At 43.1% G+C, this 27,496-nt stretch overlaps 1 protein-coding gene across 1 annotated transcript in view; it reads left to right on the top strand.

The window, feature by feature from the left end:
• Positions 1–991: 991 nt before the first annotated feature.
• Positions 992–27,496, top strand: part of LOC149871708 (transmembrane protein 263-like) — a 302,268-nt gene continuing 275,763 nt past the window's right edge. The window contains exons 1-2 of the mRNA XM_090033000.1: positions 992–1,168; positions 21,752–21,842. Of these exons, the coding sequence (XP_089889126.1) occupies positions 1,163–1,168; positions 21,752–21,842 (97 nt within the window). The 5' untranslated portion in view covers positions 992–1,162. The remainder of the gene's footprint in view (positions 1,169–21,751; positions 21,843–27,496) is intronic.

Consider the following 27,496-nt stretch of genomic DNA (forward strand, 5'->3'; position numbering starts at 1 on the left):
TTGCTTTTAAATTAGAGAAGCATTCCATGTTTTGAATACCTCTTCTCCCAGTAGCTGAACAAGCTGACTCCCCTTAAAAAGCATGTGGTGCTGCTGAAATCCTGAGATAGCCCTGGATCTCCGAATACTCTCTGGTGCTAGGAAGGTAACTCCCCACTGTAGTATTTATCATTATGTAATCCAAAACTCAGTAATTGGCATCTTATGCTATATTATGATTTATTGACTACATTAAGCCCAGTAGTAACCAGTGTTTTGAAAGCAAAAATATTCCAAGTCTCAGATGTTAGACTGGGGCCTGGAAGACCCCTGGTTATTTCCTTTAACTGATGATGCTTTCTTCCCCAGCTGCTCAGGCAAGCTGCATCCCTGGCCAGGACAGTGTCCACCCCAGTGCACGTCTTGCACTGCTCTAACACTATCCCCAGAGAAAACACTGCCTAGCGCTGTTCTGGACCAGTTTTTCCATGTGTGAGGAAATGCCCACATGAGGAAGGCTAAAGGGATGCTGGGATGCACCCTGGAACTGGAGACAGGACATCTCTGGAAATGGGTTTTTCCAGAGCTCATTGCACCCCACACTCCTCCTCACCCCACATCCCTAGGGCCCCACTTCCCCCCCGCCCAAGTTAGGGAAGGGACAGTCCTACACAGGGGCAGGGGGAAACGAGGGAGCTCCTGCCACAGCAGCAGTTAGGAGGGGAGAGACTGGGATGGAGCAACTAGCCCGCCAAAAGCTGAGAGAGGGGCTCACCCCTAAGAGGAGCAGCAGGTTGAGGGCTTATCCATCCCTCAGCTGGCGGGGGGGGGAGCAGCAGGGCTGGCCCTATGGCCCAGCAAGGGCGGGGGGGCCATGATGGGAGAGAGATGCAGGATGGAGGCAATACCCCCTCCGCTCAAAACCGCCCCCAACATGGCGGTCCCCAGGCAGCCTGACCGCAGCACTTCCGGTTCCGGCCGGGTTGCCATGGCACTGCCCCCGGTGTGTGTTTACATCGGGCGGAAGGAGCCGAAGCCCGGCGCGGGGGCGGGGCCAGGGCCAGGATTGGGACGCGGATCCAGCAGTTGCGCGGCGTTGCCTCCTCCTCCTCCTCCTCCTACTTCTTCGTGCTGCCTGTGCGGGGCCCTCGCGAGCAGTGCCCGCAGCAGCGCCGGCGGCGGCATGAAGGTGAGCGGGGGGTGCTGGGCGGGGGGATGGAGGGGTCGCCCGCCCTGCGGAGCATGCTTCTATGGCCCCTTCGCTCGGGGGGATCCTGGGGAAGGGGCAGCCCGGGCCGTGTGAGAGCTGGGCAGGCGTGGGCCCTGGCTGGTCCTCGAGCACACAGGATCTCTGGCCCTAGGGCTCATCTGAAGCTTCGTGCATCGGGCTTTTATTTTGGGAAAAATTATTTGTGTGCCAGGTCAAATCAACCAAATCAGTACTGACTCCTCTGGACTCAGCAATGCTTGACCGTTCCAACACTGTACGTGGCTGTCAGCCGGCGAGTGTCACCCATCCCAGACTTTCAGCTCGGGACTTCAGATACTTCCAGATCTGTTGCGAGGCATCCGATGTGCAGGCCCAAGCCCAGATGATCGGGGTTCGGATGCTCCTGAGTCTCACTTGCCCTCAACCAAAGGCCATAGGAGCAAGCTAGGGAGGAGTCACCGCCCCTGCACCCCTGTTTCTATGAAGTCGGGGTGTAGCCAAGATCCTCCCTCTGGAAGTTGGCCAGTGGAAAGTTAATTATAAGACACTCATAGGGTATTGTGTCCACAGTGTATTGGACGGGGTGCACCGCTACACAATGCCATTTAAATCCATCTGGGTTTGGGTAACAGACCAGTGCAGCAACTATAGTTGATTTTGGCCCACAAGAGGCCGACTTATTTCACTCCTCTGCCCGGCACCATGCTGGGTAGGAACCTCCTGGGGCCAACCTGCTGGATGCTTGAGACCTGGTTATGAATGCAGGGCTTTGGGCCTTGGCAAGACCGTGACCTAACAGGTTGGAGTGGCCAAGGGGCAAGAAGCATGCTAGTATGGTAGCTCTACTTTCTCGCTGTTTCATAGATTTCATAGACATTAGGGCTGGAAGGGACCTCGGAAGATCATTGAGTCCAGCCCCCCACCCAAAGGCAGCCACTGGCCTAGGAGGGAATCCTGCATGGGAAGAGTAGAGGCGCTTGCATTTGATGCAGGAGAAGTTAAAGTATTCTCCTCAAACAGGCGTTCTCGGCCTTGTGAGGCTCGAGGACCACCCCTCAGAAAGCGCCCACTCTTTGTTTTTGCTCATTTCTTTTCTGCCTGCAGAAAAATACTGGAGCAGTTCGGTTGTGGCGGAGAACTCGGTGAGACCACAGCAGGACAGGGTAGTTTAATTGCTGTGGTTTCCTATTTGAAATCTCTGGGTTTATGTAGTGAATTGTGGTTACACATCTAACAGCAGTAGGCTGAGTGATAAATCCTAACTGCTGTTTTCATATAATCATAGAAAATTAGGGCTGGAAGGGACCTCAGGAGGTCATCTAGTCAAATCCCTTGCTTAAAGCAGAACCATCCCCAACTAGATCATCCCAGCCAAAGCTTTGTCCAGCCGAGTCTTGAAGATCTGCAATTATGGAGATTCCACCACATTTCTGGGTAACCTGTCCCAGTGTTTTACTACCCTTCTAGTGAGAGAGAGTTTTTCCTATATCTAACCTAAACTTCCCCTGCTGCAGCTTGAGGCCATTGCTCCAGTGGGGGTCATCTGCTAACACTGACAGCGTTCTAGCTCCATCCTCTTTGGAGCATTCCTGCTAGTATGTTGGCTCTGAAGGACCAACAGTTTCATGTCCATCAAGAGAATCCATCAGGTGCCATTGCCTGGCACCCTAGGTTGGTCCAGCACCCCTGTTAGGAATCACTATCTTAGGAGCTTGTACCTTGGGTGTGATTAGTTCTGTAACTTTTTGTACAAAGTGAATTTTCACCAGCCAAAAAAAGTTATGTTAACCATGCTAAACTCTTTGGTTAGGAAACTATGTGTTCTTTTGTATTTATGTAATGGAAGATTCTGATTCTGACCTCTGAGCGCAAGTGCAATTGGGTAATTATGTACTTAAAACTAAAAATCCAGTCTGCCCCATTTTTCTTTGTTATATCCTCAGGGATACTTATGCTGTTTGTGCCTGTGTACTAATCACGGGTGTTAGTAATTTAAATGTCATAAATGATTCTCTTGATAGATATGAAACTTTTAGTCCTGCATAACCAACATACTAGAAGGAAAACAGCAGTCAGGATTTATCACCCAACTTTAGGGAGTGAAGTAAGCCTGAAGCATGCAGAAGAATAATCTCTGCCATAAAAAAGTGCTAGAGAAGAAAAGCAAATTGTTCTTAAGCGGTGGCAAAACTGACATTTTATTTAGATTCTGTATGGTGTGCCCATGAGCTTGTAAGAGTTTTCTGTTAGCCAGTGTACTGTTATTCCAGTCTCTGATATCCAAGGATTTTTCTGTCTTTCTGGATTGTTGTTAATCCAGGTCACGTGGGCCAACAAAAGATCTATTCCAGGCAGATGATGACATTCAACTACTTGATGTTTCCTGACAAGTTGCTGAGTTAAATTTTAAAAGAACAAGACACTTGAAGTTCTGGCTAAACAACACTTCCTGGTTGTGGTTGAAAATGAAAAGTTCTGGGAGCCTCAGTCTTCTTGAATGCAGAACTGAGAAACAGCTCTTTTTTTTTTTTTTTTCCAAAATTGTTCCTGTCCCTGCTTAATCATGCCTTACATTGTACATTATTACAAATGTGCATGACTGTATTTTATGAGCTTTTGACAGTGTGCAATATGGGCTTAGGTTGAAGTTGTGTTGTATTTTTAAAAGTGGGGGGGAAGTTCCTCTTGTAGTTCTGGCATCTGTCTGTTAATTTGTATAGAGTATTTCAGTATAGAGCAAATGAATAGTTTGCCTTTATGGTAAGGATATGTACAGGATGCTTTGTAGCATGCCTTACCTTCTGGTAAGCTCTGTCTTCCTCTTCTGTCTGGGATAATCTTACCTATTACTAACATCTTAAAAAATATCTTTCTTGGTGTATTAATGAGCCAAATATATTCAAACCCTTGTCTTGGGAACCTCTCCCATCAGTGCTGTTTCTTCATGCTTTCTGATCTTTCTTGGTAGGATTTGTAAACAGCTTTTATGTCTTTGTACTAAGGCCTCACAAATCTTGTCTCTAGGGTGCAAGAGTTCTCAGCAAGCATTAATCCTCAGGTAATACGTTGTGAGACCCAACAACCTCTGCCGTTCTCTTTCAGGTCTCCCAGTGGAGAGCCTCCACTCCTCTTGGGTGTCTCTTTATGCTGAGGTTTTGATCTTGGTCGTTTTACTCTCAGCCTAAATGTTCCAGAATGTAATTGAATCAGGGTGGGAGGGAAGACAGAACTTAGGTATATGGTATGCCCGGGACTCGATTCTTTGCTGTAAGTCTAGCTCGCTTAGATACTTGTGTACTAGTGCCGTGCGAAATGGCACTGTTCCATTTCAACATTTCGTTGGAACATCATTTCGATTTTGTTTCGATTTGAAACTGCTGTTCCGTTTCATTTTGTCCAAACAGTTTCTCTGTTTCGATGTTTTGCCCATACGCTATAATAGGGAAGCTCAAAACAGCCTATAACTTTGTCATTTCTGGTCTGATTTGAATGAAACTTGCAGGAATGGTAGCCCCTGCAGAGGCCACGAAGCCTGCCAGCTGTCAAGGAAATAGGTACAGGGGCGTCTGGGTTCTGGGGCCCTGCACCTCTGGCTGCTGACAGGCAAAACTCGTGAAGTGGGTGAGTGACACTGTGTGTGTTAAGGTACATCCCAACTCAACTGACACCAAGGCAGAAAGCAGGGCAGTTCAAACAATGCTGCCTTTTATGCAGTTTTTCTGTCTCTCCCCCCAGAGCACTGGGATAGGAAGGGACCTGAGGAAAGGATGAAAGTCACTGGCCAGTTACACAGTCAATAATGAGAGCACACCTTCCCTCCTCAACCCCCCTTCCCCTTCCTTTCCTTCCTTTAGTTTCTGTTTCCCTGCAGGCAAGCCCAGTTTGAGCTTCAAAACTTGAAACGTTTAGAAAATTTTGAAATGTTTTGACTTGCCTTGTTTTGTTTTGAGGCCATTTTGAAGCTCTCTGTTTCGTTTCAATCTCAAAACGAGTCAAAACAGCATCAAAATGAAACTGCCAGTGAAATTTCACACAGCCCTATACTGTACCCTGTAATGATAACTCATTCTAGCTTAAAAAAATCAGAACAATATTTCATTTCTTGACAATGTGTCTATAGATTTAGCTTTTTCTAAAAACAGCTTGCCTTTATTTGTTCTTTTTTTCCCCTCCCCCACACCCATCACCTACCTTTGTTTTAGGAAATAGCATATCTAGGGAGCAGGCTTAAAGAGTGTGTATTATCAGCATTTATTATGGATCTTCTTTTTCACTTATACTCTGTCTAAGAAGAACAAAGTAATGCTAAAGATTTGTATATAGGATCTGTTTTAAGGGTTGTGGGGGGAGGAAATTACTGCAGATGCAGTGCTGAGGTGGTGGGAAAATATCTTGTAATATTGCCATGTCTTGAATGGATCATTTACATCCATTGCTGATGGTAGTAAAGCTTGATGGGTGTTTTTAAGGTCAATGAAGCAAAGAAATATCCATGTTCTAACAGATTACTTTTTTGCTATGCTTCTCTTAATATTGGACATTTTATGTTGGACATAGAAGCTGTCCACTAGTCTCATGGAGTCAAATTGTCTTTTTCTTCATACTGCATAAAGCAGGGGAATGAATGGTGGTGGAAGTTAAAGGCATTATCTCTTCGTAAAGGAGATCAAAGCTGGCTGAAACTCAGGGTTCCTAAAGTGTAGAACAAAAAAGGGGGTATGACTGGGTTGAAATGGTACTTAATATTTTTACATCTGCATTTCATACAAGACCTGGAGAGTACATCCAGTTCTCTGTGCGTCTTCTTTGACAAGTCTCCCTGGTAGAACCAACAGAGCTGCATCCCATTTCCAGTAACAGCCTGTGGGAAGGTGAATTCTTCTATCCTGCTCTGCCAATCAAAGGAGTGAGTGGCAGCATACCTCCTAACCTTACTCCAGCAGTGTGATGGCTTTCTACCACCAACCCAGAACACACACTTTTTGTACCCAAACTGTAGGAGAGGGCTCTTGATTTCTTACTTTTATGCATAAAAATTAACATTTTCACTCTCTGGCTAGGTAGATATCTTCACCTCTCCTAGTTGGTAAATGAATGCAGACAGAGAATTACTGTAATCTATCAGATGTTTGCTGCTACCTTGAGCACTTCTAACACTGCATTAGTTTCATAGCCTAATTTAATGCTGTGCCTAGGGGATGAAGAATGTCAAGCAGTAATGGATTTTTGTTTGTAGCCATGTTGATCTAAGGATGTAAGAACTTTGCCAAGCAGTGATGGAGTTTGTCATAGCGTCTTGCCTATGATAGAATATTTATTTAACTGAAACCCTAATCAGGTATTAAATTAGATTTATGCTTCCCACAAAGTCAGCTAAGTGCTCTTTACTGTGGCTAGTTATGCAGATTGTGGGCAGGGGGTGTGAACATCCTTTATGGCTATGATGTTTTCCTATGCAAAACATGCTGTTGTCTGCTGAAATTAAAGTGAATTTTGTGCCAGTGCCGTGGTTCCATGCAAAGAGGTAAGTGGCTGCGCCTGGCTCCCTGTACAGCCTGGCTGCCATATGGTAGGAGAAGCTTTAGACTTGAGCTTCTGCTACCCAAATAGCTGGGGACAGCAGTGGTATGTGGGGGAGGAGGCAAATTGGAGGAGAGATGTTAATGAGGAAGAGGTTGGGGAGATGGAGATTCTTACCTGACTTGGGGCTTAAAGTCCCTGGCTACTGCTTCCATGACATGGTTTGCCCATCCTAGATGCTGGGAGCAGGGGTGCACCTATCCCTACAGCACCCATTACTACTCCTGCATCTTCCTTTACAAATCCTGGATATGCCCATAGTAGGTGAGGATGTTGTTAAGGAGCTTAAAGGCTTTAAGTCTCTTTATTTGCAAACAAAAGCAGTCCTGCAAGAAAAATGAAATGTGGCTTTTCCCTGCTGTGCAGCCTGAAAGATGTATGAGGCTTTTATTTAGTAGCTACGACTAATCAAGAAGAGGGTAGAAATAAAACAAGGTTGAGCATATTCCACATTTATGTCTTCAGAGATTAGTTTTTCAATCTGTGAATTCTAGCCTGCATTTAAGTTTTTAAAAGGAAAAATATATTAATGAAGGGTGAACCTGAGAACTGTGAAAGCCACAATGTTCTCACTTAGGATAGTTTGTGGAGTACCCTGTTTTGCTTAGTTGTGTATCCTGCATTTGGCTTCCTAGTAAGAAACTAACTTGTGTTTGCTCTTTTATTTGAGTGGCAACTCTGTGGAAATGAAACAGTGGGAAGCTCCCAGGTTTTTTCCTGGGCTTCTTAGGCTTTTACCTCTCTTTTTTGGGGACAATGGCATGGGTTTTTAAGTGATTTTTAAATTAGCATTGTTAATGTGAAAAGTACTTGTCTGTGCAGTGACTAAGTGGGCCAAACTTGCTTCCTCCACCCCAGCCCTGCGTAGCTGCTCTGTGATGGCACAGCCTGGCCTGGACCAGGGAGCCGGGTGCAATCTCGGCACAGCTTCCGTGGCCCCAGCCACAGCTGGCTGAGAAGGGCCCTGCCCCAGCGGCCTGGCACCTCTGTACCCAGCCTCAGCAGCACATATGGGCAGGCACAGCTCAGCCCCATAGTCCCAGCTCTGGGCAGATAGCCATGCTAGGCAGGGCTATGGAGGCAGGGCCCTTCCCAACCAGCTGTGGCTTGGGCTGTGGCTGTGTGAGCTGTGTGCCCAGATTGCTCCTAGCTCCCTGACCTAGGCTGGGTCAAGTTGTCCTGGAGTCGCTGCAGTGGGCAGAGCTCTCTCCCTCCTCCTCCCCTGCTTCAGAGCCGGGTTGAGGGGGCTCTGTGTGGTGCTGCCTCAGGGCTCAGGGCTTGAGGGTTGCAGCACTGGTCCCTGCTGTGGGGCGGGGGGCGGGAACCAGTCCCAGGAAGCCCTTGGTGTCTCTTTTTTTCCTCCAGCAGTACAGAGCTGGTGGGTGTTCTTGATTGTGGGGGTGTGAGCAAGCCTTCTGCACTTTAGGTGGTGCTTGTAGGGGTGTGAGGGGTCTGGCCCGGGCTCAGGCAGGACTTGGACTAGACACTAGAGGACCTCTGGAGGTCCCTGCCAGCACCGCTTTAATGCGATTCCCCCTTCCTTCCTCTCCTTTGCCTCAGGCTTATGTCTGGGGTCCAGCCATGCTCCCACTCTCACTGCTTGACCTTTGGTGCCAGTGGGGGGACATGCTGCCCTCGCAAAAGCCTGGCAAGGGCTAAACAGCCCTTTCCCTTCCAGGCACACCCTGACTGGTGATTCTCTAGGCCATGGCGGGGTTTAAACTGTTCCCCAATCATACCTGCTGGGGCCTGGGCATGTTCCCCCCCACACACACAAACAAGTTCAGCTTCCCTCCAGCCTTCTGGCCACTGTGAAAGTGAAGGGAGGGCTTGCTCCAGCACCCCCTGGCTCTTAGCCTAAACCACTGCAGGCATGTGACTGCATCTTCAGAATCAAAAGGGAATGTCTATTCGCTTGCTTGTCGGTTCAGTCTACGCAGGTTAGAATAACCTGCAAAGATTGAATCTATTCAGGCCTGGGCTTTTTGAATGTCTGTACTTAGCCACAGTAGCTACATCCCTCAGCCAGACTCTGAGATGCTAGGGGAAAACTGTGGCTCCACTGAACTTGATGGGAATTACACTATTTGACTTGAAAGCAAGGATTTCATCCCAAATTCATAGAATTGTCTGGATTATACTGATGTGGTGACAGATATTTAAGCAAAGGCTTGTATCTTTAAATGAGTGACCATTCAGTGAAGCAATTCAGCTTAGTTTCTTTCACCACCTGCATCTCTCTAGAATGTTGCTTATTGCTTTTATTAGGAAAATGAAGCATTGCACATGTGCAATATGAAAGTTTAATTGTATCTAAATTCATTTATTCATAACTAACAAACAGTAATGAGTATTGTAGGCCTGCAAATGTGAACTTTTAAAATAAAGTGACTTTTTGAATGCTAAAGGAATTTGCACACATGGAAAAACAAAATCAAAATCATATGTCTTGAGAAAGTAATTTCTGTTCGTCTTGGGTCTTTCTTTTGTCTCCATTAGTACAGTATCTGGGCATTTTACATTATTGTGGCTATCCTCCTTTTGTCTGCAAAGTAGGGGAATGCTAAATTTAGAAATGGGGAGCTGAGGCACAGAGGACCCGTTTTTCAGACGTATTTAGGTGTTGAAGTATATAGGCTTCTGGGGAGGGGCATAAATTTGTAGGTCCCAAACAGATTAGGATTTGAAGTCAACTCCTATTGTACTTCAATGCCAACTGCACTACTAACTCGTGGCCAGTTTCCTTTCAGTTGTAACCAGGGTTCTTTTCTGGCACTGCAGATTTTCATCTTTCTTCCTCAGATTGAAGATCTGTTTTCAAATGCTTCTTCTGAATATGTATCAGCTTGTCTTCCCCTGCCCCAACCTTTCATACTGTGGGATTTCATTAAGGACTGGCATTTTTCTGATCTTTTCTTTTCCATTACTTCTCTGATCCTATTGTTCAACTCCTGTTTTTTAACTACCTGTGATTTTGAACTTTCCAGAAGGGGAGGGTTGTATTATAGCAGAAGATACAGTAGTGCTAGAGTGATGTTGTAGCCATATTCGTTCAGGAATTATGTGGGAGGCAAGAATTTCTTAGGGTGATTATCTGTATTGGACCAAGTGCATAGTTGATGAAGAATGTCTTGCATTTGAAAGCTTGTCTAACTATCGCAACTATGCAGTTGATCCAATAAAAGATATCACCTTAAGATTCGTTCTTTAAATACCAGCTGCTTTTTAGCACTGTTGATTCTTCAGGGTCTTACAGATTATATTTTTGGCCTAAATATAAGTTCACTCATATCTGATCTACCAAGAAATATTAATATATCTTGTATACTGTCACTTGTAAGGAGTTTGGAGCCATTTGGGCACTATATGCTGAATGTGATATTAAACTCGAGTGTCTCCATGTTCCCAGAGCATTTAACTTCCTGTAATAGTAACTGAAGTATAATTTAAACTTGTTGGTATAACTTGTTTAATCACTGTGTCCTGATCCACATTTCTTTCGAATCAAAATGTATATTTTTATGTCTAAGGTGTATGTGCTATAGCCAAGTAATTGATGAGTCGTCCTTTGACAGCAAGTGCCAGCGGTTCTCTCTTGTTTCCTCATATGCTTTTGAATGCAAGTCACCATATCTGCTGTTTTGTGCTTGACTCAAGGGCTCTAGGTAGGGGTAGCATACCATCTTAAAAGATCCTTCCAGGAACTTGGCCTGGGAACACCTAGCCAGTGAATCTCAAATAGTCTCAGTGTGTCATGCATATGATGCCCAGCTTAGCCAAGATGATGGCACTCCCTGGGTACATACAGTAGTAGAACTGTCATTTCCAAAGTCATTTTACTGGTGAAAATTTAAGCATTTATAAATTTTCTCAAGCACTTAAGGTGGTTAGGCAGGTCTTCTTAGACTGTTTCCACTGTAATTTCATAGTTTCGTAGTTGTTGGGGTTGGAAGGGACTTCAGTAGATCATCGAGTCCAACCCCCTGCCCTGGGCACTGGGGTCATATGACCCCAGCCAGGTACTTGTCCAGTCTCCTCTTAAAGACCCCCAAAGTAAGGGAGGGCACCACCTCCCTTGGAAGCCTGTTCCAGATTCTGGCAACCCTTACCGTAAAGAAGTTCTTTCTGATTTCCAACCTAAATCTGCTCTCTGTTAGTTTGTGGCTGTTGTTCCTGGTTATTCTGAGGGGTGCCTGGGTAAACAGAGCATCTGCTATTTCTTGCTGCTCCCCCTGATGAATATGTAAACAGCCACAAGATCTCCTCTCAGCCTTCTCTTGTGGAGGCTGAAGAGATCCAGGTCCCTCAGTCTTTCCTTGTAGGGCCTTACCTACAAGCCCCTCACCATACATGCCCCTGTCAAGGTTATCCACATCCCTCTTCAAGTGATTGCATCCAGTTCTGGGTGCCAGCTCCAACTGCAGCCTAACCAATGCCGCATAGAGGGGAAGTATCACCTCCCTGGACCTACTTGTGATGCACCTACCTGCTAATGCATGATAGTGTGGTTAGCTTTCCTGATTACTTGGTCATGATGACAGCTTATATTCATCTTGGAGTCAGCTATGACGCTGAGATCCTTTTCTGCTGTTGTGCTGCTAAGAAGATCGTCCCCTAGCCTATAGGTGCGTTGGTGGTTTCTTCTCCCTAGATGCAGCACTTTGCACTTGTCTTTGTTGAACTATATCCTATTCTTTTCTGTCCACTTTTCTAACCTGTCCAGGTCTGCCTGGATGTACTACTATGTGTACCCAGGTGCTTAAGTGCTTTTGGATTTGGTCCTTTAAGCTGAACTACTCATAGTACAAGGTACCTTTATACATATTACTATACTACTTGATGACGTGTGTTCTCTACTAATGTATTCCTGTCCTATAATGGTGTGGTCCCAATTAGTACAGTGTCTAATGTTAAATTATAACACTTGATGTTTGTCTTTTGTTTTGAGCATTTATGTGGTATTTCACACTTGAAAGTATCCCACAAACATTAAATTTAGAATTTTTAGCTTGTCACTGTTAGCAGTTTTGTCATGCCTCTATATTTTGGGCCAAGGGGGAGCTATAATGCTGCACTTCAGTTTCCCGTTGGGCTCAAGCTCGGTACAAAAGCTTTTGTTGCAAATTTAAATACTAAACCTCCATCAAGAGACTCTTCTAAAACTTTGAATGCAAAACCCCTATTTTTGGTTATAGATCAATTTTCACTCTACTCTACAGAAAATCCAGCTGATTTTGGAAACCCCCAAGGTGAAGATGCGCAGAGTAGGCTTGTTCAATTAAACATTCTCATCAAATTTAGAAAATCTTCAATAGACTTAAATGCAATGTATGCTGAAAATTGTGTGAGCTAGAACCTTCAATCTTAACAGGCTACCTCCTCCATGGCTACTCAGTGCCTCTTGATAGCAGAGGCTCTTCTCAAATGTTTGAGAGCTACATGTGATATCTAAGGAATAATGTATGAAGGGAGATTTGGTTGCATCATTTAACTGCATAGCTTAAGTAAGATCAGGAGGCCTTGTACCCTCCAAACACCTGAAAAATGCAGGTATCCAGTTTACACAGTTGTGTGTGGTGCTCAAAACAAAGGACATATGCATCCACTATACTAGGTCTCTAAACAAATATGAATGTTGTTTTTTATTCAGTCCAGGGCACTTATCAAACACAATGTGAAAATGATTCTGTTTAGGGTCAAACCCATTCCTTTCCCTTCCAACTGACTGAAGTACAGTAGGTGGTGCACAACATGACTTACTACAGAAAGTGTCTTGTACCAAGCTTATGAGCTGAAAATTGTATATATGGAAGACTGAAATCTGTTATGTAAATAGATTTCCCCTGTTAACATCAGTGTTCTCAGCCACTGGCCTAAGGGTCAGATATGGTTCCTGGGGCTTTGTCATCTGACCTGCAGGGCTCCTCATGGGTCTGTGTGGAGCCTGCAGGGTGTGCCCGTGTGTGCTAGATTTGGTGCGTAGGGCAGTGTGGCACTGATCCTGTGTGCAAACCTGGGCAGAGGTGGCACGGGACCCCCAGAGTTCTGTCCCCAAGTATGGTGCTGGGCAGAGGCAGTACAGGTCCTTGGGGCCCCAATATCAGCATATAGGGCCAGGTGGAAGCATGTGGGGCCCGATACTGGCATTCAGAGCCCAGCAGAGGCATTGTGGGTTCCTGGGCCCCTGATCCTGACACATGGAGGTGGCATGGGGTCTTGGGGTTCCAATCCCAGCATGCAGGGCTGGGCTCAGGGAGCACAGGGTCCCAGGGCCCCAGTCCTGGCATGTGGGGCCAGGTGAGGGTGATATGGTCTGGATCTGGGTGTGGTGCGGTCCTGGTGTGTGAAGTATGTTGCAGACCCTGGCCAGGCTTTGCACTACTTACTTGACCCATTGGGCCAGCAGGTTGAGTGCCACTGTTTTACATCATTTGGTACTGTGCCAGTTTACAACACAAGCAATAAATTTGGCTCAGGCAGAGCAACCAGACAAGGAGCCAAAATGTCTTGATAGAGCATTTGTTTTTCAATTGGAAGAAGAGGGCTTAAAAGTGCTGGGTTCCTGGTAAACAGTAAGAGGTACATGAAATGCATCATGTGTGAAGGGGTGTGCTTAAGAGAAGGGAATAAATGTACGGGAGCAGAAGAGTTAATAAGTACCTGTATTCAATTTTAAGCTGCCTTAAGATGTTTAGCTGGCATGATATGGGGTGCCAACTTTGAAGTGCTTAGAACCACTGCACTCACAATGATATATGCCCCAGCAGAATATTGTACTCCTGTATGGTCCAGAAGTTGTTACACTGAAAAGCTCAACACTGTGCTTAACGATGTGCTGACACTCTTAACTGGCTGCACAACTTACACATGGATGTACTTCTTATATTATTTGGTCTAATGCCCGAAAGTACAGGGAGACAAACCCTGACATCATTACTGTCAATAGAGGCAAGACATGATGAAAATCACCTGCTCCTTGAACTGCTAACTGAAGGCCCGAATAGATATCGGCTTGAGAGGCTTAAGTCATGAACCGTTTATACGTGAAGCCCACAAGATCTTGGAAGAGGTTGGGGATGCTGAGCCAAACCTGAGAGCACCAATGGAGTGGGCTGACTGCTGGGAAAGATCAGACTTATTCCTATGGTGTTTTCTACCAACACTATAGAACTCCCGCATCAGGCATGATCTTGACAGAGCAGCATGGGTCAAACTGAACAGACTGAGGTCTGGATATGGACGCTTTAAAACACCACTTTACAAGATGAACATCTTGAACAGCCCCATGTGTGAATGCGGTGTCCAACGAAGAGCACAGTACATAATCAAAAGCTGCAATCTTTACAAATGCCCAGACGAGGCAGATGGAATCTGCACATTGAGTGATAATACCAGACTGGCTCATAGATTTGGAAGTTGATATCTGACTCCATATGCAAGAGAGAGCCTCAAGCCTGAAGAAAACACTCTGCTAGTTTTTCTCAACCCTTTTAGATTCAAGGCATCCTTCAGAAAATGCCAGCGCTTAGCTTTCGTTTGTTTTGAATTCGGAAAAATAGAGCAATTCTTCTGTTGCAGAGAACTTGGGAAGCACAAGTCAGTGTTTTTAACACCATGGATTCCTGTATGAAATCTCTGGGTTTACCTCTGGGTCAATCATGTTTGCACACTTAACAGTTCTAGCATTGTGTGGTACCCTGTAGCACCCTTAAAAGGATCTCAGGCCACTCTAGGGTGCTATGGCATCTTGATTTGAGAATCACTGGTCTATGTACTTACTCAAAGAATATAAGCAATTTTTGTTAAATACACAGTGGTGTCAGTGCTATGATGTTAACTGCTTCTAAATTGACTTGTTCCCATCCTTTTAAGGCTTTTCCAAGGTAGTCTGTGTGATGACTAAAAGGTGCCACCTTGCCCAACTGTAGAGAATACCTGGGTCAGAGAGGCATGAGCTGTAGGTTGTTGCCTACAAAAGCTTATATGTCTCTGAACTGGGAGGTGCACACATTCTGGCTGACTTTAACTGGGAGCTGGTTAGCAGAGCTAGTCTAAAAGCCTTGAAAATTTCATAGATTTCATAGACATCAGGGCTGGAAGGGACCTCGGGAGATCATCGAGTCCAGCCCCCTGTCCAAAGGTGGGAGCTAGTCAGTTCCAGGACAGTGAATCATCTGAAGCTGAAATGTCCTTTACCATTTTGGAACTGATTATGCCACAGATGCTCAAACCCTGGCCTACAGGCCAGATGTGGTCCACAGAGTTGTGTAATCTGGCTTGCAGGGCTCTGCTCAGGTCTAAAAATTTGGTGGTGGGGAGTGGTGGCAGTGTTTAATTGCTTCTCTCCAGCTGCCAAATTTCTGGACCTGTGCAGAGCCTGTGGGTCTGAGGCAACCCTGTGGGGCCTGATTTAGGTATGCTGGGGTTGGCTCTGCACCATTCATTTGGCTCACGGGACCAGAAGTTAGAGCACTGCTGGCTTATGCAGTTAACCAGAGCACAGTTACATTACAAAGTAGACTATGGAGCTGCTGCTGGAAGATGCTATACATTTAAACAAGATACAGGTAACAAATATTTGCTTAAAATACAAGCAATTATTAGGAAAAAGATGGGCTTGGCTTTGTTAGTTTAGGCAAGTGAATTATACATGTGTCTGATACACATAATATGCTCTTTTTACTAGGGAGCAGGGAAAGGTGATGATATGTCATGAAATAAGTATCATGTCCACTTGAAACTTCAGGAAAATTTAATTCTGAGAGAGATTTTTAGAATTAGAATAGTCTGTGTCCTAGCCACTTTCCAGTTTTGGCAGGTAGACTACAACAGATGTCTGATTTTAATGGTCTAGAATCCTCACAATTCTGTTTTTTAAGTAATTTACTCCAGGGGTAATAATAAAAATTTATTACAGGATGTGGGTATATGGAACAGGAAAGGTCATCTGCATGGATGCTGCTGCTGTTTTTGTGTATTTTGCTTTGTTTCTGACCATCTTCTGGAGATCCAATAGTAGAATCGGCAGGAACAGTAGTAAGAAGGATGAGTGTTAGAAGTATTTGTGTTAATCCCACTGGAGGAGGACAGCTATATTATAGGCTTAGGGAGATTTGCAAATGGAATGCCTTAAATGTGCTCCCTTTTGGTAACATTAAATTCCTTCCCTATCTTGCTCACACTTTTGAAAGAAGGTTGAGTAGCCATAGCTGCAGGTGTTGCTCTTGTGCTGTCTTAACACCAAGGTAAAAAAATTAGTTCCTATAATAATTCATTCATTGCTGAGAAGCCTTGCGTCTTTTTTCTTGCAGTTGTGCAATAAAGTCTCTATGATTATCTGAACACACATTTTAAGTGACAAATTTAACACTCAGGATTTGTGCAGGAAGTACTCAGAGGTGTCATAGCTCAGGGTGAAACAAGTAGTATAGTCGTCAGACCTGGTAGAATGTGTTCCTGCTCCAGTTCATAATTGTTTTTTGTTTTGTTCTGTTTCTTTTGTGAGAGCTGACAGACTCTACATCCATAAATATGTAAGTGGGTCAGCTGAAATCCGGGAGCAGGATGCATCCCTGCTAAGTGACCAGCTCACGGATTCTTTTGTGTTCAGAGAGTCAAATGCTGAAACTAAAGCTGCCCTGCAAAGGCAATATATGTACAGCATAGTCAGAATATGGGACAGCAGGCTCCTGTGGCAATTTCTAAAGAGATTTCAGGGTGCTTGTGGGAGAGGGGATGGATAACTCATCTAATATTTTGCTGTTTTTCTGGAGAATTTTCTTTGTTTGTTTTCTAGCTCACTAAAATAACTCAGAAGACCAAATACCAAGGATCCTTCTCATTACTGTCTTGGAGCTATGCTGTATGCATTTTTATGTTTCCATAGAAATGATTGTTTAATGTAGTGTTAATTAAGTGCAGAAGGGGCATATTTGCAATCCCTAAAATGGAACATCTGTAATGTGGACCATGCAAAACGTTGCAAGTAACTCTTGCTGCTGTGGGAAAGAGGTTTGCTTCCCATAACTAATTGAAAGTTCCCTTGAACAGGCTGATCTGCCATAGAATCCGTTTTGTCAGCTTTCAGTTTGGAAGGGTAAACTTCTCTATTGGAACTGACTAACAAAAAGGAAACTGGAATGTGGTTGGTCAGAAATCTGATCTCCAGTACAATGGTTTGCAATTAAAAGTGAACGTTATCTACAGGTACCTGCTGATGATGTTTGGTTAGGATTTTCATAAAATATGATAGGCCGTAATAGCAGAGCACTGGACTTAACCACTCATTTGGTCCCTTTTAGTTCTGTGCATGATGTTTGCACCTCCTCCTGCTATGCATGCGGACGTTAACATTAGCAGAGAACTTCTCCCTTCTCCATTTAGCATAACGAGTAAAACCTTATGTCTTCAAGTCTGAACGCTGTGAATATAAAACAGCTCCTCGGAAGAGCCCTGTCTGAGAGAGGTAAAATAGCTTTGCCCAAATTAGACAACTGGTATACCTGTAACAAAAGCTGAGGACAGAGAAACCAGGGATTTGCAGAATTTGAGAGACAGATGCACCAAATCTGATTTGTGATCCTGTTGTGGACATTATTGCATGAATATGATACTATGAGAATCTGTGATGGGAATCAGTGGCTGCAAGTAACATTGGTGTCCTAATCAATTGGCTCATGGTTTTATAAAGTTATTGCTTCCAGTTAGACAATACTGAAGAGGAATAGGTGACATTTTCCCTAACTTTCAGAAGGGAAAGAGTGGAAGAACTTGGAGTTGTGGTTGTTGCAGGAGGCCTTGTTAGGCAGAAAACAGGCAAGGAGTTAGGATAATCAGGCCCGTAGGTATAACACTGCCAGAACAGTGGACTAACCACTGTAGCATGCTCACGCCCCGATGAACCCTGCTCACTGTCTGTGCATACATTTCAGTGCATGTAATTACTCTGCTGTAGGATAATGCTTGTCCTGGACAGCACTGTCCTACAGTGGAGTTAATTAATTTACTGTGCCCTAATACAGGATGAAGCTTTACTGTGGAACTAATGTTTGCTTGTGTTTTGGGGTCCCCCCATTTGATTTCTGAGGCATCTAAGAAGCTCCTTATGTAGCCACAAAGAACCCCTTAACTGCGTCCACGTAGGCAGGAGTATGTATATGCAGCAGTACAAATAGTAGTAGTACATTTTTGTGCCACTACTTTGTGCTGCAGTGGAGGCCTGTGCCAGTACACTTTGCAGCTGGACACGTTGTCCCACTGCTCCATGTGCTACGGGGGTGCTGGCTGGGGCAAGAGTGCCTCTGTGTGAGACTAGCCAGCTGGGGAGCAGCACGTGGAGATGGGGGAGCAAGCAGCTCCATGGGCAGCACAGCCACTGTGCTGAGGCGCCCTGCACCCTAGCCAGCTGCTCCCCAGCTGGCTAGGACACTATGCCTCCAGATAGAGGAGCAGGCAGCCCAGGGCTTGCTGCTCGTGTGTCTCTGCATGCTTTTGTGTGGGCACTCTGCTGAAGAGCCCTGTCACTGAGGCACGTGGAGCTCCCATCTTGAAGCATACTGTGCCCCAGCCAGCCAGGCAACAGCTGGCTGGGATGCAAGGTGCCTCAGTGCAGGGGCACCACAGCCCATGGAGACAGAGGAACAGGCAGCCCAGCTGCCTACTCCCCCATCTCTGTATTTGTCCTGGGGCACAGCACTTTGGTATGCTTTGTGCTGCCTTTGAGGGGTTTTTTGGCTTGTTTATTTTTGGGTTTTTTACTACTGGGAAATCCCAGTAGCAAGTTTTGGCCCAGCTCTTCAAGTCAGCAGTGCCGTGCACAGTTTACTGTGCAATGCGTGTGATTTGCGGTGTTGCAAAGAGGTTTGTAGCACTACAAACCACACTTGCCTACATGTCTGGATCCATCCCTTCTGTTTTTCTTATATTAAGCTATTTATTTCACAAAGGTGGATTTGCAACGTGCTGTGCTGAGAGAGAAAAGGTGCTCCTGAGAGTGAGTGCATATGGGCCCACATCTCTGCAAGTCAAAATCAGTCACCAGGTACCAAAAAGTTGGTACAGGGTTATTCCTTAGGTTTTCCAAAGTCAAATATGTGCAAATCAGCTGATGTCCCAGAGAGACTCGACCACATAACTGACAAATTACAATATGCAAGTGCCATTATTTCTTCCCACCAGTGCTGAAGTTATTTTCATAGGAATATCTTCAGTTCACAGGGGTTTAAACCCATTAGGGAAATAAACCTAGACAGTGAAGAAAATGTATTATTTATGGCACTCATGGCTATATATTTCATGGCTATATTTGAAAATTAGTGTTATACATGCAAGTATAGGCTTTCCTTTCCCTCTAAGATGTACATCAGACTGGAAAGATTAAGTGAACCACCTTTTTAAAACTTTTATAGCTGCTACTGCATTTTGGAGGGTGTTGGAATGATGAGGGAGGTGGCTTACTGACCTGGGGATGGAAATGGTTGTGAATGAAGATGACCAGGGTATTGAGAGTGGGCACCACCGTTGGAATAGAGGAGCTGAGGCATTAAGGGCTGGTGAAAACTGTTGATCTTAAAGGCATGTTTTAAACATTTGTCTTTTGTCCTAGGCTTTCCTGGCGGAAGAAAAGTTGAGATGTAGGATGGGAGAACACTTTAGTTGTGCCCTTTGACAGGGTTTTGGTATAAATATTAGTCTTGCAAGGTTGTTGTTTTTTTCTTGTTAACTGGGCTTGTGTGTAGAGCTTCAGCTATATTCTATTTAATTTGGAGCTCTAGAGACGGACACATGCACTCTGATCCGTTCATTCCCTTCATAGATTCATAGATGGTAGGGTCAGAAGAGACCTCAACAGATCATCGAGCCCGACCCCCTTCCTAGGCAGGAAAGAGTGCTGGAGTCAGAAGACCCCAGCTAGATGCCTATCCAGCCTTCTCTTAAAGACCCCCAAGGTAGGGGAGAGCACCACCTCCCCTGCAAGCCCATTCCTTACCTTTTAATGTGATGGGTGGAGGAAGATAATTAACAATGGGGTGGAATAGATTTTTAACTACCTATAGTACACTCAACTAGCTCTCCAAATCAGGAATCTGCTTGCTAACAGTTCAACCCAGATCTTTGTGATGAACACAAGGATGGTCAGTTCACTGGACTAGTAGCCAGGCACTACTGGGTTTGGACACAGGTTACTTATATGGCTCACTTTGATTTTTCTGTAATCTGGGGTAAATTCTGGTTACTGTGAAGAATGATTATTTAATGTTTGTGTGGAACTTTGACTTGAAGATATAAGGGGCTGTTACTAATTGCCATAAATGTAAGCAGAGATTAATTCAATGTTAAAGCAATAATGTAAGTAAAAAATTGTACATTGTCATGGAAGTCAGAAGTCAAGGTTTACAGCTATGTTATTAACTTGACAGAGTTGCACACGCTGTTGGTTTTACTATTAGATCCTTTATGATGCAGTACTATACAGTTGTCTCTTTGTCTCTGTCTGTTTGAAGTAGCAGGTAGGATAATAGTTGAAAGCATACGCTATTTCCACAAGATCAAGAATCATACTGTCCATCAGTTTGCTGTTCCTTATATGTGGGGAAAAACGCATGATGGGCAACAATGTCAAGTCAACCTTAAAGGCACATCTAGAAACACCAAAAGTTAATACAGCAAACTTAATGCTTGCAGTGTATTTCATTAGCACTTTTTTTGTATTTAATTTCACAATTTAAAGAATTCATTGTTGTTCAACACTTACGTGCCTTGCAGGCTTATTGGGCATGAAAAGCTATGTCTGCTAGCCCCACATCTATGATCAGAATCTGTAGCTGGAGATCTACAGAGGCTGTGTTCAATGCACCATTTTCAAATGGTAAAACCTATTCCTACTGTTGTTAGAATAAGCAAAAGTCCTATTTTGTAATAAGACCTTTGCCTATCGTAAGCTCCAGATTTCATTTGTTTTGCTCTAATGGCATTCCAAAAAAAAAAGAACTGGTATAATAATATTTTTCCTGAAAAGGGAAAAACAATTTTTGTTCACTTGCCCACAACTTAAAAGGTTGTGGTTTGGGTCCGGTCTGGTCCAGTCCTTTCAGCTTCAGAAGCACAAAAAAAAAATAGGCTTAGGTATGTGAGAAGAAATCATGAATCAAAAAGTGATTTTATTGTTTTGAGAATTGAAAGGGTAAATGGCAACTTATTATGGAGACACTATTTAGTATCAGTCATTTACAATTTTAAATGTCAGATTAGGCTAAGGTAAGCAGATGTAAGACAATGAACAGAGGTCAAAAAGTCCCTTTGCACATTTTGAAACAAGTGGTATGGAACAGAATCTGGTAAGCAGCTGTTCTGCTTAAGAATCTGTTGTAAGTGTATAGCTAGTGGTGAGTACTGGAATATTGATGTATCAGCTAGCTTTTCAATACTTGCCCTGGCAGTACTTTCATGTCACTTGAACTGTTCTTTTCAGTGATAAAGCCAAGAGGGCCACTGTGGTAATTCAGTCTATCCTAACAAGCCATAGGAATTCCCAGAAGTACTTCCCATTTTAATTTAGAAGAGATTCTTAAGGAAAATACCTAATTGTGATTAAATTTTTTTCTTTGGAAAATATACTAAGGTGATTAGTAACTTGCTCCAGCTGTCACACCCTCATTGTTAAAATTTAGGCCAGTTTTTGTCTTTATTTGTTTAACTGTAGTCTTCAGCCATTGGATTTATTATACCTTTTTGTGTTCTGGGTTGAGGAGTCCTCTTATTTACTCCCTACATAGGTTCTACCATATTCATATGGTATGAATATGATTAAGTAACCCTTTGACCACCTCTTTGGTAAGATCAATTAGTTGGACTCCTTATGCCTTTCTGCTGTAAGTCGCAACTTTAGTCTTTTCAGTTAGTGTTCTGACCTTTCTTTGCACCCTCACCAAATTAATCCGCCTCCTTCCATAGTTAAATCTTCTTTGCATTTTTTCTTTACAGGGACCCAACTTAGAAACAGAGATGGTAGAAGATGAAAGTGACACTACCAATGAAGAAGTGCCCCCTCATTTGCGGGAAGAGCCTCCTGAAGGTACAGTAGGAGCAGCTAATATAAACTCTCATAGCCCTCTGAGAGAATGCTCTGGCCAAGAAGGAAAGTTTTCCTGCTGCAGAAACCTGCCTCTCCATTTCTGGTTGGAGCGGTGAGAATCAAGAAGCCTTGATAATGCTAATAGCAGAGACCAGCCTCTTAAGCATGAATTCTAGCTAGTACCTCAACTTTCTTTTAACACATGTACTTTATCATGCACTCTTCCTTGGGCAGACACTGAGGAATGATCTTTAAGATTTGTGATTTAAAATGGTTCTCTGTATCCTGTTTGTTGACCCAGAGATGAAACAAGATAGAAAGACCGTTTCTATCCTGTCGTCTTTGTGATTTAGTACAATCATAAGGGAAAGTCTGCCCTAATACGTCACCTGCTTTCTCTCCTTGCCCCTCTCTGCGGTGCTGCATTACCTTAACTATGTCCAGCAGAGATTGACAACCCTAGATTTGATGAGTAAATTTTTTTCTTCTTTCCATCTTCGCTTTCGGAAGTTGGCAGCAAGTCTCCCAGTCAGTAGGCAACTCAAATGCCAATTTTAATTAAAAACCTACTTTCTAATTATTTAGCCTGGATTAAACAAAGAACAAATCTCTTCTTGCTGCTTGAACGTTTCTGATGCTGCACAGAGCAAAGTAGGTGCGGTGTCCTGTTGAATTGAAGCCGCTAACATTGCAGTCTGCATGATTGATTATGAGCCTCTTCTCTCTAACTCATTAACTTTTAAAATATAGTTATTCATAATTGCTCTGGAAGTCTTAAACAATTCAAGAGACTGCTGAGCTTTTATTAACAGCAAGCTATTAAAATGGGGTCTTTCTCTTGTCAGATATTGGGGGAAATGCACACTTACTTTTCTTTAATAGAGAAGTGTCTGTCCTTGACACAGTCTCTTCAGTGACAGTCACTATCTGAAAGGGAATAAGTGCTGTATAGATACAATACTATGTGAGAATCTTCATCACCTTGTTCGTCATTTTTTTCTATAATTTCCTAATTGCATTCTGACTACTTGTTTTGCTGTTTTTATAAACTTCACTGCTTTTCTACCAGTAGACTATTATGGAGGTAGGTGCAGCGTACACATCCCTGGGTCCTTCCTATCTTAGACCTCCAGCCTACTAGGAACAGGTGGAAGGCCTGTGAATTATTATTCTATGCTTGGGATGAAGATCAAAGTGTTTTTAATTGAAAATCATCTCAGATTGGTCACCTCTGGACCCAGTATTACTTCCTGGAAAACCGAGGAAGATACTGGTGTGCTGACAGGTGTGAGGTTGTTATCCAACATGATGACAAAAATGAATGTGAGGATCCTTACTCTGAATGTAATACCTGAATGGTCAGCACCAAAGGTACACAGGTGCTTGCTTGGTTTAAGTCTCTTTGGTTTGAATATTGTGACTGAAGCCTTAGAGTTACTAATAGGTTAATAGATGGGTTACAGGGCCTTCATCTTTGGGGCATTATATTGATTCCAAGTAAGGTAATTCTGATAACTTCTTTTCTAGAACTTAATGCCAAGTCACCTCAAGATTTGCCACATGTTCTTGGGATAAGAATCTCAATTGCTGCCATAAACCAATACGTTTAAAGACTGAATTATCTTGAAATGGTGAAACATAGGGTATCATGCTTTTATATCAAAATAACTTACAGGCAATGCTTTAGTGGCTTTCACTGTACCTGACCTTAATTCAGTGATTTCAGCTTTCTGAATCAATTAATATAAGATTTAGAATAAATGTAGCTGAATGTAGTATGGTTAAATATTTGGCTAAGGTTTGGCTTCCAAGAAACACCTTCTATTTTTGTCACTGTCAGGTTGAAGGGTAATGGAAAATGTTGTAATGCTGGCAGCTGTATTTCCTTTTGAGTATGGGACTGTATAGTCTGAGATTAGCACGTTTTCCCCAGCTTTTTCTGGTACTGATGATGCTAGGAAATAAATATGGTGGGGGATGAGGGGAGATTTGAGAGAATCCAGCATGTGACTACAGCACTGAAGCAAAGAACCAGTGAAACAGGTGTGTCAAGTGAATTAAATTCTGGGGTATCTGCCTACCTTAAAATGATACAGCATGACAAGGTATAGCAAAATGAGATGGATAGAACCATCTCTAACTTCTGGTACACTCTCCTTGACAGCAAAGAAATGGCAGAAAAAATGGTCTAGCATAACAACATCAAATTATTGTGGAGTTACAGTGGTATTATTGTGTGTTGGTGGAGTTAAGCAACAGAGGTCTTTCAGTTCATGAGTTATAGTCATAGCAATGCACACCAACAAGAATTATTACAGAGATTATAGGAGATGGTAGGAGCAGTTCAGACATGAGCCGTTACAAGTAACATACAATAAGAATAGATCTCTGAAGTTCTTTTAATAGAAGATACAATTAAGCACCATCTTTTTTCCTGTTTCTCTATTTTTATCATGTGTTCCCCTTTAACATTTTTCAAGTTAAATCAAAATCTTTGCAAAAAAATACAGTAAATCATGTTGTTGTAACTGCAGCACTCTTGTTCCCTGGGATCTATGAAGTGGAGGCAGTGTCTACTCTCTGCTACGTAATGAGAGCACAAGGGATCATGAGTTCTCTAGAGTCTTCTTTTCTGGCTCAATTTAGTATTTCACCAAGTTGCATCATAGTGACTTAGTGTAGAGTGTATTTACTCTCATTCTAGAGAGATCAGAAATGGAAAAGCCATATATTACTAGTCATTATGATGTGACTTCATAAAATACTGAATATATAGAGTGCATGCATGTGTATAATATTTATATATTATATATAAGCAACCCCTGCTTAACACTGTTTAGCTTGGTACTATTTCGCTATAATGCTCCATTTTAAATTCATACCTGATTCCACTTAGCGCTTGAGGGAGTTTTGTTATAAAGCTTACAGGCATCAAGCAGGTAGTGTGCACTAGTGCGACAGCTCATCAGTGGTGCACAGCCTCATTGTGCAATTTAGCCTGCCCAGGCCAGGCACGGCAGGACTATGACTTGTGCTGGGGGGATCCCTGGATGCTGTGCCCCGCTCCCGTTGCCCGGAGTGACTGTGGCCATGACGGCTTCCCCCACCCCCCAACAATGTTTATAGACACTTTACTTTGTGCGTATGCACTGAATGATTTTAACACGCCCCATAGCAAATTCAGGACTTTCACTCATTTGGCTTTACTCTCCTCTTCCCAGTCACAAGAGACACTAAAGCGGCATGGTATAATTTGCAGACTGTTTTCTTGTTTATAAAGCTAATTTTTTTACTTGCTCAGAAGGCAATCAAAAATAATATTACATGCACACGCATGTGCGCGCGCACACACTAATGTGTGTGTAGTATTACTTTTGATTGCCTTATGTGTAAGTAAAAACTTACAATTAGCTTTATTTGATATACTTATCAGAATAAGCTTATATGATGACAGTATGCACTCTAGCAATGCTTTACTTTCTGACACCTGGTCCTCTGGCAACTTTACAGGAATGTTTGTAGACCTTCAAAATGCTAGGAAGAATTGATCTGGGAATCCCAGTGAAACAACTGAATGCATTAGGAATTGGCATAGGCTGGGTAGGTGTATGCGTGTGTGCCTGCATGTTCTGACACGATTGTCTTATAGCTGCTGCTAATATTTTACTTGCTTAAAAAATGCAAATTTCATTTTTGAATTTTGCTGTTTTATGCAGTCTGAATCTGTGGGAAGCGACTGACTGTATATATCTTAGTTTGTGATGTAGTATTATGCTATTACTAATGGCATTGATGTACAGTGCCCTTTGTTTTTTTTCAGGTAGAGAATGTTATGAATTCTTATTGAACAAAGCTAAGAGCTGGATGGGAAAGGTTGGATCTGAAGAAGGATAGCAAGGTTCATTATGCCTACAAAATTAAACCTGCAAATGTGTCTATATTGAGAAACTCTTTTGTGGACACATGAGGGTGCTGTATAGCTAAGAATCCAGCAATTGCTGAAAAGTATGAGCAGTCCTCTTTTCTAAAAGGCTAGCTACACAGAATAGTCTAATAGGCTCTCATGGTTTGAAATCTAGGCTGGAGCTTTTTGTGTCTTTTTTTTCACCCAGATGCAGGTGATATAAATCCATGTAGTCGTGCTAATTTCTTTCTTATAAACTACTTCAGTATGACGTGGATGGCTTTTAGTATCCTCAGCCTTACAGGTTAGTAACGGTCTTTACCTTTTGACTAATTGACTTTTCTCTTCATCATCACTTACTAAATATCTCCTTAATGTTTGATCTCATTAATGTCTTATTTAATAAAAAGCAAATGGAAGGGGTGGAGAAAGATTAATGTCATCTTGCACTCTGTGGAGTCCCTCTTGCTCTGATTAGGTATTAAACGCTCCATTAGGGTATTCAGCACACTTGGAGGAGTGTCACCTAGCAGAGAAAAGCATCCTGGGAACTCTGGAGGGACAAGTCAGCTTAAGACATTTAGTTTGACAAAGCAAAACCTCAGCTGTTCTATGCTCGCTAGATGGGCTTCACCCCCCCGGGCAATGTGCTGTGGTATAAACTAAACTACTGAGGAGGGAAATAATACTGATAAATTAGAATTAGTATGTTTTAACTTTAGTGGTGATGGGAAGTGTCTGGCTAAAAAGCTGCACTGTTGGTTCACAGCATTAAGAAGAATCTTCCTTTGTGGATATGTAATCCAGTCGCTCTTTTTGGATTTTAAAGCAGCAAACATTATAGTTTTCTAAGCCATCCCCTACAACTAGTTTAGTAAAGAGTATGAGCTGTGTGTTGGAACTATCTACGGTCCTTGCATAACAGGCACCAGTCCAGCTTTATTAAGCTTCATGCAGTTCAATTTGGGAAGGTTTTTTTGAATAAGATCTTTTAAAAAGAAGAAAGTCATCTCAACTATACACAGTTTTTAAAAATTGAGGCATTTGGCATAAGAATGTGTTGATTAACAAGGCAGTGGGAGTTTTTACCCTGCTGATGTGATATACTGGTCATATTGGGTTTGATGCTGGTCCCCAACAATGTGGTTCGAATATTTCTCTGTGTACATCAACACTGATATTCATCAGAGCATTTTGGAGGCATTTGGTATTTGAGAGGTATTTGGTATAAAGTATGCAAAGGTTTCTTCAGGTGAATAACGCTGTAATAATATAAAATAATCATTATTGCAGCAGGATATAAATAGGTTAAAAACAGCTGATAGTAGGCTCACTTGGTCTTATTCTCTACTCTATAGGTGCATATTTAACAGCTAGTGGCTTGATTGGAGTTAATTAAATGAAAATAGCATATCTTTGCAACATCTGTGGTAGCCAAGTTTTATTTAAACATCACAATTTTTTCTGATCCCTTGCAGCAGGCCCAGTCTTTTGTTTTCCTGGTAGATCATAACAAGACATTTTAGCAACTGAATTCTTAGGTGGTATTGGTATTACTCTCAGGTTTCTGTTCTTAGACATGTGAATCTGTGCATAGGTTTTGATAGGGTAAGGCATATTTTGCCAGGAATGGTGGACGCCATTTTTTTTTTTTTTTTACCTACAGTATCTGATCATTTAGTGCAGGAGTATCAAACTTGCCCTGTGCCCTGGGCTGGATCTGGACCCTGGTACTGCTTGAAGGCCACAT

Source organism: Crocodylus siamensis, chromosome 2, assembly GCF_052110815.1.
Source record: "Crocodylus siamensis isolate JL-2025a chromosome 2, ASM5211081v1, whole genome shotgun sequence".
NCBI lineage: Eukaryota > Metazoa > Chordata > Crocodylia > Crocodylidae > Crocodylus > Crocodylus siamensis.